The sequence below is a fragment of the Lissotriton vulgaris genome, chromosome 11 (assembly GCF_964263255.1).
Source record: "Lissotriton vulgaris chromosome 11, aLisVul1.2, whole genome shotgun sequence".
In the NCBI taxonomy this organism is placed as follows: domain Eukaryota; kingdom Metazoa; phylum Chordata; class Amphibia; order Caudata; family Salamandridae; genus Lissotriton; species Lissotriton vulgaris.
In genome coordinates, this window is record NC_141699.1 from 660,726,160 (window position 1) to 660,747,003 (window position 20,844).

The following is a 20,844-nucleotide window of genomic DNA, read 5'->3' on the forward strand; positions in this document are numbered from 1 at the left end:
AGTATACATTGCCTGAATAGCCTTCCGAAACTTTGGCCCGAACCCCCTTTCATCGAGCACCCTCCACAGAAACTCCCATCTGACTCGGTCAAAAGCTTTCTCCGCGTCGAGGAGGATCACTGCGACACCCCCTCCCCAGCAGCATGGATATCGAACAGCGTGATGGCTCGTCTGATGTGGTCCGTAGTTCCCCTACAGGGAATAAATCCATGCTGCCAGGGAGAGACCAGGGTCCCAATGATCCATCCCAAGCGGGTAGCTAAGATCTTAGCATATAATTTATTATCCGCGTTTATCAGGGATATGGGCCTGTATGAGCCGGGGTTTTCCTTGGGCATACCCTTTTTATGAAACACCGCAATATTGGTGCTCATCCATGACTCCGGAATTATACCTGTGTTTATTATTCCATTGAATAGGTTTAACAAAAGTGGGGATGTTTCCTCAAATAGCCATTTATAAAATTTGAGTGGTAGACCGTCGGGGCCAACAGCCTTCCCTGCTGCTAGATCTTGAATGGCCTCCGAAAGTTTGTCCAAGGTGATGGCTTGTTCTAAGATTTCTCTGTCACCCTGAGCCACTTTGGTTCCCAATCCTGTCCACTCGGTCATTGGATCCTCAATAACCGGCTCTTCCTGATACAATGCTTGATAATATCTTTTAAAGACATTTATGAATCCCTTTGGCTCCTCATATCTCATACCCTGCTTGATACAATGCTTGATAATATCTTTTAAAGTCATTTATGATTCCCTTTGGCTCCTCATATCTCATACCCTGCTAAAATTAATAAAATATTCTAAAGCACTTAAAATTCCAAGCCACATTTTGAAAAACAATCAATAACATTTATAGAAAGAATATTAACACATAAAACTAATATATCAACTAAAACACATTACAATAATTAAAAAACAATTTTTTTAACCACTAAATTAGTGAAAACGATATTAGAACATTGGAATGTTGGGAGCGCCATTGCAGACAATGGAGTGCTCCCTGCTTCTACGGGCCGGTAGGAGGCCCGCAGAGCAACATTCCAATGTTCTACAAAGGCCACTCGAAGCTCAAGGGTATTTATATCCCCTTGAGCTTTGAGAACCCTTTGTTTAATTTGTTAGAACATTCTGCCCTCTAGTAGCAGAATGTTCTAATAGCCTTATAGCCCTTCGTAGCAGGGCTATACCGGCTATTAAAGTCCCGCTGTCTCGTGAAAGTCCCTCGCCTTAGGCTCGGGCCTTTAACGATTCAGCGGGCCTTTAATAGCCAGTATAGCCCGCTACGGCGGGCTGTAAGGCTATATTAAAAACATTGATAATATTTACAACGGTGGCATTATCTCAAAAAACAATATTCTTCTCATAGATATTGGTGTATCACAATATGTGTGTGTCACAATATTTACTTTAATATAATTTAATTTCTGTGTCCGATATTTGTAAACCGATATTTTTTCCAAACACCAAGGATTGTGATTGCTAGATTCACAATTTGATCAGTAAAGAGACACATTTTGACACACAGAGGAATATCCTCCTAATAGTTACAGCAGAAATAAAATTATCACACACAAGTGTGGTGCGACAAGGACAAAAAAGCTAATTAGATCATGGTTGATGAAACCTAATGAGCCCTGCATATAAGGATACAGGAAGAAGCAAGCACCCTTTGGCCAATCAGATCCCAGTGGAAGAATAAACAACCATACCCCTAAAAGATGTTGACTCAAATACCGCTCTACAACTGTTCTAATATATTTATATTAACATTACATGGAAGGGTACCAGCCTTGTAGCTCATTCATAGGTCTGAACTGAAATAAAAATTGAGGAATAACGCAGCCTAAACAACTAGAAGATTACACCATCCACTTTCCTCTTTGAGCACCACCATGGGCACTACCCTCACCTCCCAACTCCATTACCTACATTCACCCAGGCCGGGGCATAGTTCAACAACCAGCCTTCTCTTGGAAAGCTGCGTTTGTGAACCGGCTTTTAGGGATCCAGCTCTGCTAGCTAAAGTGCTCAGATGCCAAATAATCGGCAAATACTGAGATACACAACAACATGCAAAGATGATATAAATCCATTCACTAACAATATACATAACTGTACATTACAACAGCTACTTACTTTAGAACTGTGCAAGGTGGCTGGTTTTCCTGATAAATTTCCAGATCTATGATGCCGAGGCTGCTGGACGTGCTGCTACCACCATTGCTGACAAGTAAACGTATGAATAAATCAATTAAAAGCATGTTCCACTAGTGAATTTCATTATCTGCGTAAAGACTGTCATCAGTATTAATGTAGGGAAAGCATGGAAATTGTTTCTGATATGTCCACGTCTTGAACTAATGAGAAAATAATAAGTATTCTAGACAGGAAGTTGTACATATTAACATGCTAAAAAAGTGCTCAAAATGTAAAAACTGTTTAATATCCACATCCAAAACTTAAAATTAAGTAGTTAAAAACGTAAAACATTTTCTCCACGTCTCTACGATGGAGGAATATAGAGGTAAAGGGTAAAATCATATATGGCAGACGGAAGCCTGAGGGGTGACTAAGGCTGAGATATTTAAGGGACACTAAATGTCCCTTTGATATCAACTATTTTATATCTGAGTACTTCTTACAAGGCAGACCTGTGACAAAAAGCTTAACATCTGTTAACTATGAATATATGTTCAGTATTTTTGTGGAATCTTCACTTCCTGTACTTTTGAACCTGATGAGCATTTTACACAAACCAGGGTATAGAGGAAATTCAATTTCCAGCTGTGCCATATTACAGACCTTCTTTCAGAAGTCAAATATTAAAAACACTCTGAAATCCTATTCAGGGCTCAGAAGTGTCAATCAAATGAAGGTGCCATAAAACATCCACAATCTCGTTTCAGAGAACATTCAAGAAAACCAAACTTAAATGTACATAGTCTCTACTATTTAAACAGTGTGTAATATTTTTGAGTGTACTGTGGAATAAAAAAATGTATAGAAAAAAACGTTCACACACATCAAGCTAAGGCATTAACACTCAACTGATCCTTTCTCTCACCAAGGACCCCAGCACCGCCAAAACTAACCTACGCGAAGGAATGAAAGAAGTCGCCGAATGGATGAAACAAAGCCGTCTGAAACTGAACTCAGACAAAACAGAAGTCCTCATCTTAGGTACATCCCCCTCTGCTTGGGACGACTCCTGGTGGCCGGAAGCCCTCGGAAAAGCACCCATCCCGACAGACCACGCACGGAACCTTGGCGTCATCCTGGATTCTTCACTCTCAATGAACAGACAAGTCAGCGCCGTATCCTCTTCCTGCTTCAACATTCTTCGCATGCTCAGAAAAACATTTCGCTGGATCCCCTCCAAAACAAGGAAAACAGTCACCCACGCTCTGGTCACGAGCCGACTGGACTACGGAAACACCCTCTACGCAGGTACCACCGCTAAACTCCAGAAGAAACTCCAACGAATCCAAAACGCCTCAGCCAGGCTCATATTAGACATCCCACGCAACGAACACATCTCTGGCCACCTTAAAGACCTCCACTGGCTACCCGTCAATAAGAGGATCACTTTCCGACTGCTTACCCACGCACACAAATCACTCTACGACATCGGACCAGATTGCCTCAACTCTCGACTGTCCTTCTACACCCCCTCCCGCCAACTACGTTCTTCCAGCCAAGCCTTCGCCACTGTACCTCGCATCAACAAGACCACCATGGGAGGCAGATCCTTTTCATACCTGGCTGCTAAAACATGGAACTCACTCCCCGCTTACCTTCGCCTCACCCAGAACCACCTAGCGTTCAGAAAGCAGCTTAAAACGTGGATATTTGACAAATAATCCTCCTCCCCTTCCTAAGCGCCTTGAAACCCTCTGGGTATGTAGTGCGCTATACAAATTTTATGACTTGACTTGACTTGAAAGTGCATTAGAACTCTGGCAAACACCAATGCACACAAGAATACAAAAATTAAAACATTTCAATTAGATGCTGAATGTGATGCTAAAATGTGAAAAACTAGCTGGGCTATGATTATGGCTTATAGCTTAATGATCTCTTAAAATCCCTATTTTCCTAACTCTCTATAATTCTATTTGCCTAACTCTCTATAATTCAGGTTCGTAACAAATCTCTTTTCATTGCCTTTCATTTTTTGAAGGTATTTAAGTGCAGTGATCCATATTAAAGTGTCGTTTCCATTTGGAAATTTTGAACAGGGTTAGAAATTAAAGATTGGAAAGGCAGTTCGTGAGGAAGATCCAGAGAACTACATAATGGACACGAAAATGTATTATTATTATTATTATTATTATTATTATTATTATTATTATTATTCGGAATATAATGCGGACGCTACACAAAGGGGGCTTTACCGCACTAGCATAAAGAAAAGGGGCTAAAAGTTAGAGGTTACAAAATCCACGTCTTCAGGAAATATTTTTACATTTTTCAAAAGTATGAAATGCTAGTTTCTTTTTCTTTTTAGGTCTCGTTAGACAACGAAGCTGTCAGCATAACTTCTATCATCACCAGAACTAGACCTCCAAGGGGACTAATGAAAGTGAGGCTCGGGCTCTGCACAAATGTTGATCTTCTGCTCTACAAGCTTATGATTGGGTAGAAGGTGACTGCTTCACCTGAAAAACAATGCTTATGTTGCACCAGCACTTTGTGACTTTTGGGAAAACCCATGCTCTATAGAGTAAGCCTTTTATGGTGAAAACCCAATATTCAGTACTGATATCTTTATTATCTCAATTTAGGACAGCAGGCCTGACTTATTTATTGTGAGAAGCTAATAATAAAGGCGAAAGCCCTTTTAATGTGGATTGATATTACACTGTGATAACACCTGTAGACAAATTTTTCATTAAATGGAATGTCACAAATTACCATATTAGGCAAGTGGTTTAGTGTTGGGTACAGCCTCTGACACCCATGGGGCTAGAACATTTCCACTGTGAAAATCCTTATTAACATTATTATATTGTTTTACCAACTGGACTTTTATAATTTTATCACTGTATGCCTCACGTTTACCTTGCAGAAAGGCTTATTCTCAATGCAGAATAACTTAGTTGCTTGTAGTGCAAAGCTAACGATAAAAGCAATGTGCCTGATTGGTTCATTTGTAAAAGTTATGTCAGATGCCATTGGTTTAATCTGTTTATTATAAATAGTTATGACAGACAAAGGGCCTTGTTACGACTTTGGCAGTCCTGCAGCAGTGTCACAACAGCGCCGTCCGCTGGTGGACCGCGAAAGCTGGGGTGCGCTCGCCTGCTGGATTACGAGTTTTATCTTGGTCGGGCAGGCGGTACTGTGCTGGTCTCACAGCGGTGGGCTGTTGGACTTTAAGTAGAGCCTAACCTGCAGCCCACTGTCATGACAGCGTTGACTCCAACTCCCTGCACTGTGTGTTATGCATGCCACACAGTGCAGGAACTGGTGGTGCAAATCCAGGAAGGCACAACATGTGGCCACCGTCATGCACCCCCAGAACCCAGGAGGGCCACAGGGGCCCGGTTGGGGTCCCCTTTGTTGCCTCTCTGCCACCCTTTTCATGGCAGGCTCATCACCATGAAAGAGGCAACGGACAAGTAACTCGTAATATGCTTGGCGGTGTCACAGCAGCACCACCGGGAAACATTGTTTACAACGCACGCTTTACAACGCTTGTCATTACAATGAGTGTTTTACAACGCGAAATCCATTACAACGCATGTCATTACATCGCATAGTCCATTACAATGCATTCCCCAAAGTAACGCCCGGGTGGAGCTAGAATAGTAATTGTGTTGTAATGGATTGTGCGTTGTAACTACATGCATTGTAATAGATTTTGGGATGTAAAAATGTTTTTGTAATGACACGCGTTGTAACGCGTGCGTTGTAAAGTGTCATATTCGCACCACCAGCATATTGCAGTTCCATGGCTGCTGCGCAACCAACGCGGGATCCTGGTTACCCGGTGGCCACAGCGGTACTGTGGTGGTCCGACATCCCAACTCGTAATACTGCAGGCAGGCCCACAGTGTGGCAGTAGTCGGCCTGCCATCTCAAGATAGCAGTCCTATGGACCACTGTCCTTGTAATATGATCCAGAATTCCTGGCTCAATTAATATGAAAAGTATATGTTAACGCTAATGGGATTTTTTGGGGGGGATTGATAGATTATGTATAGACTAAGCACCATACTATTCCAAGATAGCTGTCTACTGCTATATTTAACTCTTTCTGCTTTCTGAGTTGTGTTTGTTATAATGTGGATGGGTGAGTGGGTGAATGAAAAAACGAGTCAGTAGGTGGATAAACATGTTCCGGAGGAAAAGGATGAGTGACAGAACCGGTACATGTATGACGAGCTACTGAGAGTGCTTTAACTCTCCAGTGCCTGAAGCAGCATTTTCAGTTACACTCCACAACCATGAACATAGAAAATGCTTATTTTGTGGTGGAAACAGCTCTATGAAACAGTTGAAAGGCACAAAGGTTATTGAATAAAAATATAAAGAAGTTTATGAAAGCATGATTCGTTTCTCAACTCATAAAAATAAATGCTTGTGAAAGAAAGAAAATGCATGCACATTTTCCAGCACACTGCAGGCTTTGCTAAGACTGTAATTTTCAAAATATCTTTCAATCATAGTAAAAAATTACGTTAATCATTACATGTCTAACATTTTGACATTACCGACAAGGTAAACTGAAAAGCACAACAGATGGCTGACTGATGTAGAGTTGGCACAATTTAAGTACTGTACCAGAAATGAAACAAAAGCGTAGGTGGTCACAAATTAATAGTACCAGTCGGACGCCATTTGAAGTGCACCGGGATGGGGACTGTGTGCCCCGTGCTGCTCTGAGGGCAGAGAGGGCGAGGAGGAAGCCCCCTGTGGATGCCTATCAGCACTATGAATCGCAGAGACACTTCCCACTGCGTGGGACGTGTACGGGTCAAGGATGGACCCGTGTTCACGTGTCAGCTCCAGGAAGAGCCAGGGCGGGGCCACCCCCTCTTTGTTCTGTGCAACTGGACGTTTGCAACTTCTCCTGGTAAGATTCCTGCCCTGCTGATTCTTAGCCCACTGACTGGTGCATTTTCAGATGTCAGCTGCCTTTCTATCAAACCATTCTGACCTGTGTGCGCACAAAGTCCTTGGGAACTGCATTACAGGGTCATATTTGCACAGTAATTAGCTTTCTAAGCTGATGGAGAGAGTCTGCGGCTCTCTTCACTTCCCCTGACTTTCTATCCTGAACTCACTTGTCAACAACAATATGGGCAAGAGAAAATCTGCAGTCCTAAGTTCTACTAGTGTGGCCAGCAAGGGACGCTTATTATCAGACACCATCACCAACTTTCTGACAGATGTCATGGGCATCCTAAATATGGAAATTGAACAGGTTGAAGAAAGACTGGGTGCCACCTAAGAAAGCACTGTCCATGGCTACCGCCTGTGATCAATCTGCTGTTTGTACCCTTAGAGTGAACCTATTGAGGGCGCTCAGATAAACCTTCAGGGGGCTGTTGAGATTGTCTGTGTCCCGGGCAGGGGCCCTTCTACGTTTTTAAGAAAGCCCTGAACATTGCCCAAATACCAGATCAATCAAACGAGACAGAAACTGCTTCTCAACCATCTAAGAAGTCGAATGGCAACATAAGACAAACACACATATCGGATTGAGGAAAGCTACAGTGGTCACCAAGCGCCATGTCAAAGCAGCCCCAAATGGCTCATTCATGAGCAACTCACAGAAAGCTGGGGGAGATAATGAGTCTCCGCCTGATACCTCAAGGGTGGTCGTAACACTCACAGACTGCACTTCCTTTGATTTAAAACTTCTGGAGAGCACACTTTCACATTTACTTAGCCTGTTCGTCTCAGCACTCAAGGGCATTGAAGGGGCACTAAAGGAGATTCTAGGAAAGGTCTCCAGGCTAGCCAGGAGGACTGGGAGTATGAGAAATGAAAAGGCTGGCCCCGCTCACCAACCAGCTGATGCCACAGTGAACCATGCAGGGAACAGCTCTCGCAAAGGGGCAATTGATAGGCCTTTGCATGCATAAATAACTGATAATACCATGATTACTTACTCTTCACTATAGGTTACAACCCAGAAGGCACCTGGAAAGTCTGTGGCCAGGGCAACAAGTGGGCAACTTTTGGCCAGACAACTAGGCGACTCTGTGGCCAAGCAAGTCCATGGGCCACATTTGGTCAGTCAACCTGTAGTTTTACAGCTCTCTCCTGAAGGAGCGCTCCCTAGTGATTATAGAAAAAAGTGTCCCGGTCCTGCGGCCTGGACCCAATGAGGACTTTTTAGAGCTGAAGTATAAAGTAACTCATTGGCTGTGTTCATTGCGGGGGAGCCTCAATAGTAATACTAGCTCCAATAATATAATCATGGTACAGAGAGGCTCATGGATTGGAAATAGTACCAAGAAAGAGCAAGGAGACGGTATTGTTGGTAATCTCCGTATGCACACAATCACTGGTCTTTTATTGTACTGCACATCAAGAATAGTCTATCGCAAAAACACAGTACGAGTGATCCCCTGGGCAATTTTTACAGGCCATCTAACACTGCTGCCTATGATTGATCACACGATTCCACTCTTTCAACTGCTATCATGGTTCCAAGGTTCACCATTTGGCATACCAACAAGTAACCGTTTTTCAGGCATAGCAGATATTGATTGATTAGGAGACAAGATTGTCTGTGTAAAACAAAATCAGACCGGTTCCACATCAACCATCTGGATCTTTGGGACCATGGTGTAAAAAGGCGGAGCTTGAACGCAAGTGGTGCCAAGTGTGACCCGTTGGGGCTCATATGGGAAACCTGTGAAATAAGCCCCTTTCTGGTGTTGGACACTAAATATAACCATCTACAGAGAGTGGCGCTATGTCCTGAGGACATAGAGGGTGTGAAACATGGACTTGACTTTAATACTCACTCTTCTGGTCCTAATATGTCATCTATAACCCTGACAAATGTCCTAATACATGTCCCTATTCTGCCTAGTGAAGCTGGGCAATTGTGTGTCTGCTACGACCATCAGTCCCGTTATTTCCAACCCAACTTCACAGGATACAACATTTCTTTTCTGGAACTTACCTGGTATTGCAGGCAAACTAGCAGATCCTGATTGTCTCTAAATAATTAAGTATTATCATATTCTTTGTTTACAGGAAACATGGTCATGTACGAATGTGCCTATTAATGGTTACTATTCAGTAACAATGCCTGTTCTGCCATCCACACATGGTCATAATATCGGTGATGTCCTAACCTTAATTATTTATGCATTTTTATGCAAAATAGTTAAGTTCTACTTAGACTCCTCCCATTTTCAGATGATTTGCCTCGCTTTACCCCTGCATCCTGTTTTAATTTTGACAAATTTTCTTCATAACAATTTTAATTGTTGGAATCCATTCATAGTGGACTCCCTCGAGTCATCCCTTGGGGGTGTCATAAGTCGGATCTGTGAGGACCACCCCATTTTATGGGGTGGCTATTTTAACCACCACCTCTGCCTGATTGCCAGCAATGTTGTTTGTGGTTTGAGGGACAAAGATATCCCTGATTATCCACACTCTGGCCACAATATATGGGGTGAAGTGCTAAACAAAATAATGGTGAGACACCACCTTAAACTCACTGTTGACTGGAAGGAGGAGCCACCTAACAGGTAGGTGTATTTTATCGAGAAGGGGAAGGGAAGCTAAATTGATTTTATTACTGTGACAGAAGATCTGAGAACGAAGCTATCTCATTTTCCATTCCTCCTAGCGGCTTAAGTGACAACAATCCTTTAATTAAACACTTCTCACTTGGACAAAATAAGACACAAGATTCACCCACCTACCCTCTCCCTAGTTACACAAAAAACAAGGGCTTCCATAGCAAATGGGCAGATGTAGATACTTGGGCAGTTGTTGGTCACCTGGTCTGCACAACATTTAGAGGCTTTGTCTTTGAAATGATTGAGGTCACGCCTAGGTAGAGAAAGTGCTCCATCAAGGTTTTAACAGAGATGTGTGTGAAGGGTAGATACTTGTGTAACTTTTATAGATGAGGGGCTATCTTTTCATTAAACTTTCTCTTGTGTACATAGCTGTGTATGCGTGTATATTCACGGATGCAAGTCAACTGTGACCTGATTGTGAACAGTATCAACAAAAGCCTTTCGCGCTAACTGGTGGGTCGACAGACCTCAAATCCGTTAGGCATAACTTTTCCTTTACTTTAGGGATTCTTACGAACACAGATTTCATTTCTGCTTCTGGCGCACGGGGTGATTTTTTCGAAATGACTTTTGAGAATTTGCTGATTCTCATTCCTTTTCCATCGCTTTTTCTTTTCTTGTTCATATATTCCTTCGCTTTGTGATACACTCGTGTGCTCCAGTGTTCAGGTCACTAGCTGGGAAATTTTGGCGATGAATCTTTTCCTCTCTTTCCTTTTTTTTGGACTATATTTGAATGATAAAGTTGTGCTAATGTTTTGTTACCACCGTGTTTGATTTCGGTTTTAAGCTGTTATGATAAAATAAGACAATTGTTATGTATGAAAAAACAACAATGTCTTGATATCTATTGTTCCAGCCTCGAAAAAGTCTATGAGTAGACGAAACATGTGTTGGCACATTGGCAGATTTCATGCTGGATGTAATATAAGAATAAAATCGCCAAGTTGAAGATTTAGACTGTTGTGGACTCTGTATATTTTATACAAAACTAATGCTGTTGGATTTCATTGAATGATATTAGGTGTTAAGAGACGTAAATGAGACATTGGATACTTGGAATTTCTTCAATTATCCAGTACTCTGGGTGATCAATAACACTATAGGGTGTGCTCATTAGTGCTCTATGTTTTTAAAAATGTTGAGTTTCTGTTTAATGCAACATCAATTAAAAAGTTTCTTTTAGATTAAAACAGGACCTCATAGATGAGAAATGGGAGGGGGTCACAGAGATTATTTGCAATATTATTAGTAAACTGCTGCTATGTTACAATACTGAAAACGTACATCACTATCACTGAATATTAAACATGAACACATTTTGAATTTGACTAGTGTGCTTGGGCACTGTCAGTGACCTAGAGGGCATGAAAGAATTGTAATTGCAGTATCCTGGCGGCATTGATCACGGTTGGGGGGGGTGTCGCAAAGGAAAGAATGGTGGGGTAATGTGAAAAAAAAGAAAGAAAATTAAACTTCCCTTTACGCAGGGTGTCACATCTTCTCTGCTCCTGCACTTTTGCCCCTGACAGGAACAGGAAGCAGGTAGCCAGGCTCCCTCCACTAAGCCAATCACAACGCTGCAATTGCAGCATTGTGAATGGTCGGGGCGGCGCCCAGTTAGGGGCTAGTGGGGTGGGCATGTTTCCAGGAAGGTCAGAGTGCGCATAACTGGTTCCCTACCCTGCTCAAATAGCAGAGCAGCCCTGCCCACACGCCCTCCGGCAATGCGCATAGCAAATATAAAATGCTAATAACTAAAAGTTGCTTCCCTTTTATGTTTTGGCTTTCTCGCACTGTGAGAAACCAGTGGGGTCATGCTCCTCTACCCTAGTGGAGGAGCGCCCCTGTGTAATTGGATCATAAATTCAAAGCTGTTCCAAACAGGAGTCCCCAAAATCGTTTGTACCAGGGCTCCCAAGATCCTTAAAATGTTGCTGCTTCTGTAATTTCATGGCATGCATGAAAGTGTTGCCGCAACCCTCGTGCCATAAGATTTTATGTCTGAAAATACCCTTCAGTTGCTTCAGTAATTCCTCTCTATATGGTATGTGCTGCCGCTGCATATTTAATTTGCCAGTGCTCGGCAGTTGGGAACTGTGTTGAGCGGCATCAGTGGCAGGTAAGAGAATTTTTGGAACACCAAAAATTTCAGCTTCTTTATTCATGTATTTCATTACATTTCACAGGTCTCTTTTCAGCAATTTTGTCTTATAGCAATTGGTAAATAGATTAGTATGAAGATCTGTTTTTTTAATGCGTTGTGGCTAATTAACACATTCGTGTGTGGTGTTGGTAAAGTGGCCTCTTGGAACTTGAAGAACTTGCTTACAAATCTTCTTTCCAGCGTTTCTTATTCGTTTTCTTGCCATCTGATTGGATCGAATCTTTGCTTTTTAGGACATTACACCTCCCATTTTGACACCCACTGCCCTGAGAGGTAGGTTACTGCGTTATGGCCCATCCAAGTTGCAAGAATCGTTATTACTCACAGCCCATTTGGGAATATCGTCTGGATTACAGGGGTAAAGTGAAACAGTTTCAATCTTTTTTATTTAGATGAAAAACAAGTTCCGCAGAGGCTCTTTTCTTGCAAATAACCATCACTTTTGTTTTGTTTTCATTGAAGTTTAAGACCTCATTAGGAGAGCCGAGTAAATCTAATTAGGCTGTCCGCAGACGTTATTGGCCCCACTTGAATTCCAAGCTTTCAAGGTTTGCTGAGGGTCACCAACCGCTGAAAGCAACTGAAACCTCAGCGCTTTCCTGCAGTCAAACACTCCAGGAAAACATGCAGTAATAAACACAGAAACATCAATTCTGCACGTTAGTAACCTTTACAACATGTTCTATGGAGTACGGTACCCCCACCTGGAGTGCCAGAATCTCCAATATAGGTAACCCTGGGGCTCAAGAGATTGGCGGGAGGCAAGTATAAGGCTAAAATCCACCCAAATCTATAAGCCCCTAAATCATTCTGTAAACAGTAATTCTTCAGGCGTTTCCTTGTGGTACAATGTCGATCACATACAATTGAATAAGAATGTTCTCTTTTTCAGTTCTTGGCCTGTGATCAGTCGTTTCGACATGGTATGAGAGATGTCCTAGGTGTACAAATTGTTTGTAGCCCGAACACACACTGTCTGGTGGTTCCAGCAAGTCTCAACGCATGATGTGTTGAAGGTGAACAGCTTCAAAAGTATTGATCTCATCATCACATGAGTGCTGACCTCGATACTTGGCTATAGATTCCTTTAAGTGAAGATATCATATCATATCATATTCTCTGCCTTAGTTAATGAATGCAACATACAAAGCACCCCTTCTTCACCCTACGTTCTCTACCAGATCAAGGAGTACAAACACTTGGACTATGGGTGACAACACTATTTAGAATCTGCCTTATATAGTGGTCCATATGTCTTTTTTTCTATCCAGCTTTCAACGTGTCGCAAAATGCATCTACGTCCAGAAGCCTAAATGGGTGGTCGGAGCTTTGACCTCTTTTTTATCAGGGCTATTATGGTGTTGTGCAGTGAGGCAGAGAGTGATTGGGCTATTGGGAATACCTTGGATATTGACATTAAAATTGGGATCCACCATTCCAAAAACTGGAAAAAGACAGTGGGCAAGACTAAAGGCCTGATTTAGATGTTGGAGTCTCTGGCATAAATGTGGCAAATATCCTGCACACCTCTTCCATAGGATATAATGAACTTGCAATACAGCAGGCAGGATATCCTTAGATTGAGATGTATACGTTACAACGCATGCTTTTACCATGCATGCCTTTACAACGCGGTTTTTACAACGCATGCCTTTACAACGCATAGTGCTTTGGGGCGCTGGATAGTGAATAGTTTAATTTACTATTCCAACTCCAGTCACCGTGGATAGTAGGGAAGGTGTTGGATAGTAAATTAAACCTATTCCCTATCCTAGAGCGACCCCCAGCGCAATGCGTTGTAATGGTTTGCGTTGTAAAAGTTGCATCGTAATGGTAGTGCGTTGTAAAAGTTTCGTTGTAAAGGTTGTTTACCCTTAGATTGTGATGGATTAAACCGTCTGCCATACTTAATTACTAGAACTGATTGCAGAACGGTTTTATGTCCGCTTAGTAGTGGAAAAAAGTACACTCTCAACTGATTTCTAGCCATTCATGCATCTAACAATGCCAGGTCCTGCAGCTGTGGCCTTCCTGCTGTTGAAATCATCTCCATCTGCTGTCTTGTTCTGGGTCCTATCCTGCATGCCATCTAATATAAGTTTTAGATCACCTCCAATCACTACAGGTCCTGAGGCCCAAGCCATCATTCTTGTGACTGTATGGCTTAGAAACTGCTTCTTCCCTGATTGGGAACATAGATTGATGTCAGCACCAGGGGCTTGCCATTAAGTGCCCCTCTAATTGCTATCTATCTACACAATGTATCTTTTAAGCATCCGTCTAGTTGTAGAGGACCCCTGTCGTCTTACCTTCTAGGGAGAAGTATTAATCAGGAAGCCGTTTCTGGTCCTGTTGCAATAGATGGATCTCCTTGTGCAGCATTAAGTCTGCATTTCATAGGATCAGTTCATACAGAACTCCCTTCCTATTTTCAGTCATTTTCAGTTCTCTAACTTTGAATGTAATGATTTTTAGTGTAGACATTCGATGGTCCGTGAGCCTATGCGACATCTCCTGCATCCCTGTCATATTTCAAGCCCAATTTGTAGTGGTCTGGGAAGATTTTTCTCCTTCCACTTCCCTCCCTTCCATTTTCCAATCCCCCCTCAAAACTATGAGAACATAAACACTAACAACAGAAAATTGAACATTGTAATAATTTCATAAATGTGTACCCAAAGACCAAGGTCCATCTAGCCAGGGTCTGGCGCGTACACAAGATATCAGGTGTGCAGGCCTCTGTTAATGTCTATGAGTGGTACACTCTGTGGGCTAAGTCTCTATAGGCTGCTGATTTGGAAATTTTACATCGTCCTGGTGACCATGTTCACGTTAATTCAATTCTATATTTGTATCTGTCTCAATTTCTTTGCTGTCTCTTTCCACCTCTGCTGTGTCCATATTGCTTTGGGGAGTGATGTTGCTAACGTTTTGAAGGTGTTCCAACACAACTTTAGATTCAGCTAAAATGTATTAATTCTTCTGTTGCATACAGAAGAAATAATACATTTTAGCTGAATGCAGAATTGTGTAAATCAGCAAGAGAAGTGCATCTTCTCTTGTTGATTTACACAATTCTGCATTCTGGGCTTTATGGGAATTATGTGTTTCCTGATCTTCTCTTGTCGGACTCAAGCCAATATTTTCACAAACCATGCCATTATATTGGATGGGCCCTCTTTCTTTCATGCTCTCACGACTGTTTTCTTTCTCTGTGAAGTGCTGCAACTAATTAAGAATGTCTGCTGGCTTCTTCATATTCTGGTCCCCAACCCATTGTTCCGTGTCCTATGTTTACATGAGTGGAGGCAGTCTTGTAAAGCTTGAAGAATGCCACTTTCAGATCCTTCATTGTGACAACCTTAAATATGAATGTTGCAGTGTGAGGAGTGATTCTCAAGTGGTTTTTCTTCCTTTTCTTGGAGAATGATAAAGGGTGGTCAGAAAGGCTCTCTATTCTTCCAAATCCAAGCAACTTCTGTCCTGTGTGGCCTGTAGAGAGTTCATTGTGTTGATCTTCCATGTCTTGTTTCTCCATGGCTAGGTTTTGTTCTTAATCCCAGCATACCATGCATATATCAGCTTTGCCATCTGCAAGGAACTGAGTCATGAAACATTGTTGTGAGTCTCTCATCCTCTTGAGCTGTACTGGTGGTATCTCCTTGCTCTTTGTCTGTCCACTTGTTAAAACAACATGAGCCCTCTGTTTACTTATTAGAATTCAGCTGGAGTACCTCTTGAATGGTGCAATCTTGCTCATTCCTGCCTGATGACATGCTGGTATGGAACTGACAATCTGCCATCTGCAAGGAACTGAGTCATGAAACATTGTTGTGAGTTTCTCATCATCTTCTTGAGCTGGATTGGTGGTATCTCCTTGCTCTTTGTCTGTCCACTTGTTAAAACAAGATGAGCCCTCTGTTTACTTATTAGAACTCAGCTGGAGTACCTCTTGAATGGTGCAATCTTGCTCATTCCTGCCTGATACCATGCTGGTTTGGAACTGACAATCTGCATATCAATTTCAAGATCAGTGGCCAGGCCACCTCTTTCTCTGTATGGGGGTTTTAGTGGGAAGCCTATAGCTCATCTCATGTAGGGGAAAGAGCTCGCTAGAAAATATGCCCTCTGTCATCTCTCAGGGATGTCAGGCTGTAATCAGGGGTCTCCAATGCTTCCTCCTTCCTGGCCCCACCTCGACCTTTTTATGTGTGCTGAATGTTTCCACATCCATGCGCATCTCTAACTTACCAGATGCAGAAACTACATAAAACTCCTTCCATTTATGTATGGCCCATGCTTCAAGGAGCAATGCATCATATATTTTGAAATTGTAATACAGTATTACCTATGTTTGCATTTTCTTCTTCTACATTGTAGGGCAGAATGTTAATTTCACTTTGCTTACAAGAAGTTCTGCCTAGTCAAGTCGTGATCCCGAACGTCCGCCGGCTGCGGTGAGTGGGGCTGGGGCGCGGCCGAGACCCGGGCTGCGGAGGTGGGTTTGGGCCTTGCTTCGGGCCCCGACCTGCTTGCTGTGGCGGACACGGGGTGCGGCGCGGGTCCCCCTGGCGCCCGTGCATAGATTGCTGCCTGGATTGGAGGCCCTCCCGGGGCCCGCTGCCTTCTGCTGCCCTTGATGCTCCTGAACGGCCTGGGGGGCAAAGAAGAGCTATGTCCACAAGCTTTCAGAGCAGCTGACATTCTGACTGCAGGTTTCCGATCCCCAGTTCCTATCACCCATTGACAGTTACCTTAGGCCCGCTGCCTACCTACACCTCAGAGATCCCTATGCAGCACCCAGACTTCTACAAAGAGCTGCCTATGTGCACTGCCCTCCCCCTTGCACAAGTCCTCCCTGCTCGGCTCTGCTTATATATATATTGTAAAGGCATCTGTCCTTCGGTTTCTTTGAAGTGAAGTAACCTGTGGGTGATGGTTTGCACGCCTGCCAGAAGCGTGATAGATGGACCCGCTCTACAAGTATCCAAGGGGAATTTTGGCAAATTTGTTGTTTCTTCAAGGTATTGGTTACCCTCGGACCGCCTCAAGAACCAACCCAGCAAGTGGCTTTCTGCGAGGAGCAGCCCGTGACTTCACGGGGAGACGCGGACATTGTGCTGACATTTCATCGCCCGGCTGACATTGGCAACGGAGGCAGAGTGTTGGGGACCCGAGGAAGACTGGGGGAAAATCAAAGTGGAGTGTGTCAGCTAAGCATCACCCCCCTTTGCCAGGCACTAGCAGCCCCATCTGGGATTAACTTGGGCCCCATTGGAGTACTTACCGGAGCACGGACTTCTGGTAGTTGCAGTCTTCCACAAGGGCTGCGACCTAAGACTTTAATTTTCATAAGTGGGACCAGCTGCGCTCTCATGAATGGGAGGGCCGACGGAGGTACATAGGAGGGTGAAAACTCATTTCCGTTGTAAAGGCATCTGAAGAAGGCTAACAGTGCCGAAATGCATTATGCCGATTTTTCCTTCAAACACAGACTTCCTCTGAATCCCCGTTGTATCCTTCGGTTTCTTTGAAGTGAAGTAACCTGTGGGTGATGGTTTGCACGCCTGCCAGAAGCGTGCTAGAAGGACCCGCTCTACAAGTGTCCAAGGGGAATTTTGGCAAATTTGTTGTTTCTTCAAGGTATTGGATTCCCTCGGACCGCCTCACGAACCAACCCAGCAAGTGGCTTTCTGCGAGGAGCAGCCCGTGACTTCATGGGGAGACGCGGACATTGTGCTGACGTTTCATCGCCCGGCTGACATTGGCAACGGAGGCAGAGTGTTGGGGACCCGAGGAAGACTGGGGAAAAATCACAGCGGAGTGTGTCAGCTACGCATCACCCCCCTTTGCCAGGCACTAGCAGCCCCATCTGGGATTAACTTGGGCCCCATTGGAGTACTTACCGGAGCATGGACTTCTGGGAGTTGCAGTCTTCCACAAGGGCTGCGACCTAAGACTCTAATTTTCATAAGTGGGACCAGCTGCCCTCTCATGAATGGGAGGGCCGACGGAGGTACATAGGAGGGTTTAAACTCATTTCCGTTGTAAAGGCATCTGAAGAAGGCTAACAGTGCCGAAATCCATTATGCCGATTTTTCCATCAAACACAGACTTCCTCTGAATCCCCGTTGTATCCTTCGGTTTCTTTGAAGTGAAGTAACCTGTGGGTGATATATATATATATATCAATACCGCCACCGCTGTAGGACGGATTGTGGGCAGTAGGGACACAACCATTAGCTTCGGACCCCTTGCTAGCACACAGCGCCTAGAGGCTGACGTCCTAATTCGATAGGGCCTATTGCGGCCTAACTGGGCCTACCATTCATCACTATACTCATGGATCATTGCACTGCCTTCAAGCTTTGACTGCCGGATAGGTCCTACACCGCCACCATCAGAGACTTTGCCTTGGGGGCACGTGTGTGTGTGCGCCTGTGTGTGTATGAAAGACTAAGTTCACATTTGTGTGTGCTTGTGCATGTCTGAGCGTGTGATGGTGTTGACATGTATTTGGGTGTTTTTGTATTAGAGCATGTGATTCTATGTGTGCTTGTGTTTGTGTGCGCAGATGTTTCTGTATGTGTACTTATGTCTGTGCGTGTGATGGTGTGTGCATGTATTTGAGTTTTTGTATTAGAGCATGGAAGTGTATGTGTGCTTGTGCGTGTGGATGTTTCTGTATGTGCGCCCTCTGTTCGGAGTATGAGAGTGTGTGCACACATTTGTTGTGTGCTTGTGCATGTCTGTGCGTGTGATGGTGTGTGTGTGTGCATGTATTTGTGTGTACTTCCTTGAGTATTTTTGTTATGGCGCATGTGAGTGTATGTGTGCTTGTGTGTTTTTTGTTGTTGATCGTTTCTGTATGTGTGTGTCTGCGTGTATATGAGAGTGAGCGCATTTGTGTGTGCTTGTGCATGTCTGTGCATGTGATGGTGTTTGTGTGTGCATGTATTTGGGTGTTTTTGTATTAGAGCGTGGGATTTTATGTGTGCGTGTGTTCCTGGATGTTTCTGGCTATGTGCTTTTCTGTGTGCCTCAGTGCGCATTTGAGAGTGTGTGCTCACATTGATGTGTGCTTATGCATGTCTGTGCGTGTGATGGTGTGTGCACGCTGGATTTGTTATTTTCTGTCGGCCGCTGTCCTGGATATTGAATTTAACTGCCTGATGCCTAACCTTAGGATGGCCACCAGTGTACAGTACAGTCCCCTGCCTGACCCCAAGATGGCGTCCTTAGTGGTCCCCTACACTTTGTTTTACTTCCCTGGGATAACAATTGGACATTGACCAGACCTTGTAACCTATCCCCTAACCTGCCTACACATCAGGACTTGGAACCTACGGAACTGACCCCAGACTTTGGAGACCTAGCGATTTGGCTGATGCCCGGTGGAGCTACCATATAGCCAAAGAGAAGATGGGTTGTGGACACCCCCTCCCTGTCGTAACCTACCCAGCCGGACCTTGGGCAGACTTTCCCCTCATCTCTACATCCTGTCTTCCTCCTACCCCTATACCCTATCCCCTTACCCTTCCTGCTCCATTCACCATGTCCCCTATGTTCTTTAAATGCCTTTCTTGATACCTATATAACGTTTAACTGATGTAATTTGCAATATTATTGTCCCTCATGTAAAGTGCTCTGATTCCATCGGGTCTAGCCAGCGCTAAATAATTACTCATTAATTAAATTTGTTCGCATTTAGTACTCTTTCTCCCTTTGTCTATCTCCCTAGCTCCTATCCACTCTCCCCTGAATCTCTCACCTTGCCTGCTAGTCTGCATAGCCCCCTGTCCTTTATGCCCTTTGACAAAGCACTCCTTCTCCCCTTGTTGGGGAAAGATCCAATATTTATACTCTGGAGTCTCAGGGGAAGGATCCAGTATGTAGGCCTTGGAGTCTCAGAGACCCCTCTGAGAGAGTCCACTGCGTAAAGGGAGCCTCCCGCAACAGAGATAGGGAAGTGATACCACTTCCCCTGGGATCACAGCTTACTGGACTTTGGACGTTGCTTCGACTCGTCTACCGGTTTGTGTCCCCGTCGCCATTCCCCTCCTCTTTTCCGCCTTCATTACCTGTCTACCTACCCAGCTCTTTCCCCCCTTCCCTGAATCTTTCCCCCTGCCTGCTTTTCCCCTTACATATTTGTGCTTATTGTTTATCTTGACCTCATAAGTAACTATGTTGCCATGATCTAATAACTGTGTAACCTTTGAGACAATGTAACCTGTAACTATGATCTGATGCTCATGTAAAGCGCTCAGATACCTCGGGGTCTAGCCAGCGCTATGTATAACCTTTAAAATACCTGTTGGCAAGCGTTAGGAAAGGTATGACCAAGGTGTCCTTAAATTTGACACCGCATCCTGATTCCACATTGGTCGGATTGCCAGGAAAGATTTGAGAGATAAATGTGATTTATGGTATGGGCCTTGATAGACCTGGCATCATTGGTGTGAGTCTCCCTCCCATTTTTGACGGATTGCCTCCTCTGTTTTGATATGTTTTTGCTGGACTTATGCTTTGGGCACTGTGCCACTGCTAATCAGTGCCACAGTGCAAGTGCTCCATATGTTAAATTTATGTACTAATTGGTTATTCCATGATTGGGTTATTTGATTTATCTGTCAGCCCCTAGTACAGTGCACCATGTGTGCCCAGGGCTTGTAAATCAAATGCTGCTGGTGGGCTTGCAGCACTGGTTATGCCACACACACACACACACAGAAGCAGCTTGTAAAGTGCGTCTCAGGTCTGCCATTGCAAGGCCTGTGTGCAGTCTAGCACTGCCATGCCGACTTGGCCAAGTGCGCCCACTTGCCAGTCCCTAAACCTTCCCTTTGCTTCATATTGGACACCCCTATTTTAGACCCAAGGGCAGGGTGCATAGTTA

General features: G+C 43.9%; 1 protein-coding gene across 1 annotated transcript in view; it reads right to left on the reverse strand.

Moving 5' to 3' along the window:
• SPHKAP (SPHK1 interactor, AKAP domain containing) overlaps window positions 1-20,844 on the reverse strand; it is a 1,527,314-nt gene that overhangs the window by 101,626 nt on the left and 1,404,844 nt on the right. The window contains exon 9 of the mRNA XM_086943759.1: window positions 2,136-2,222. Within this exon, the coding sequence (XP_086799885.1) occupies window positions 2,136-2,222 (87 nt within the window). The remainder of the gene's footprint in view (window positions 1-2,135; window positions 2,223-20,844) is intronic.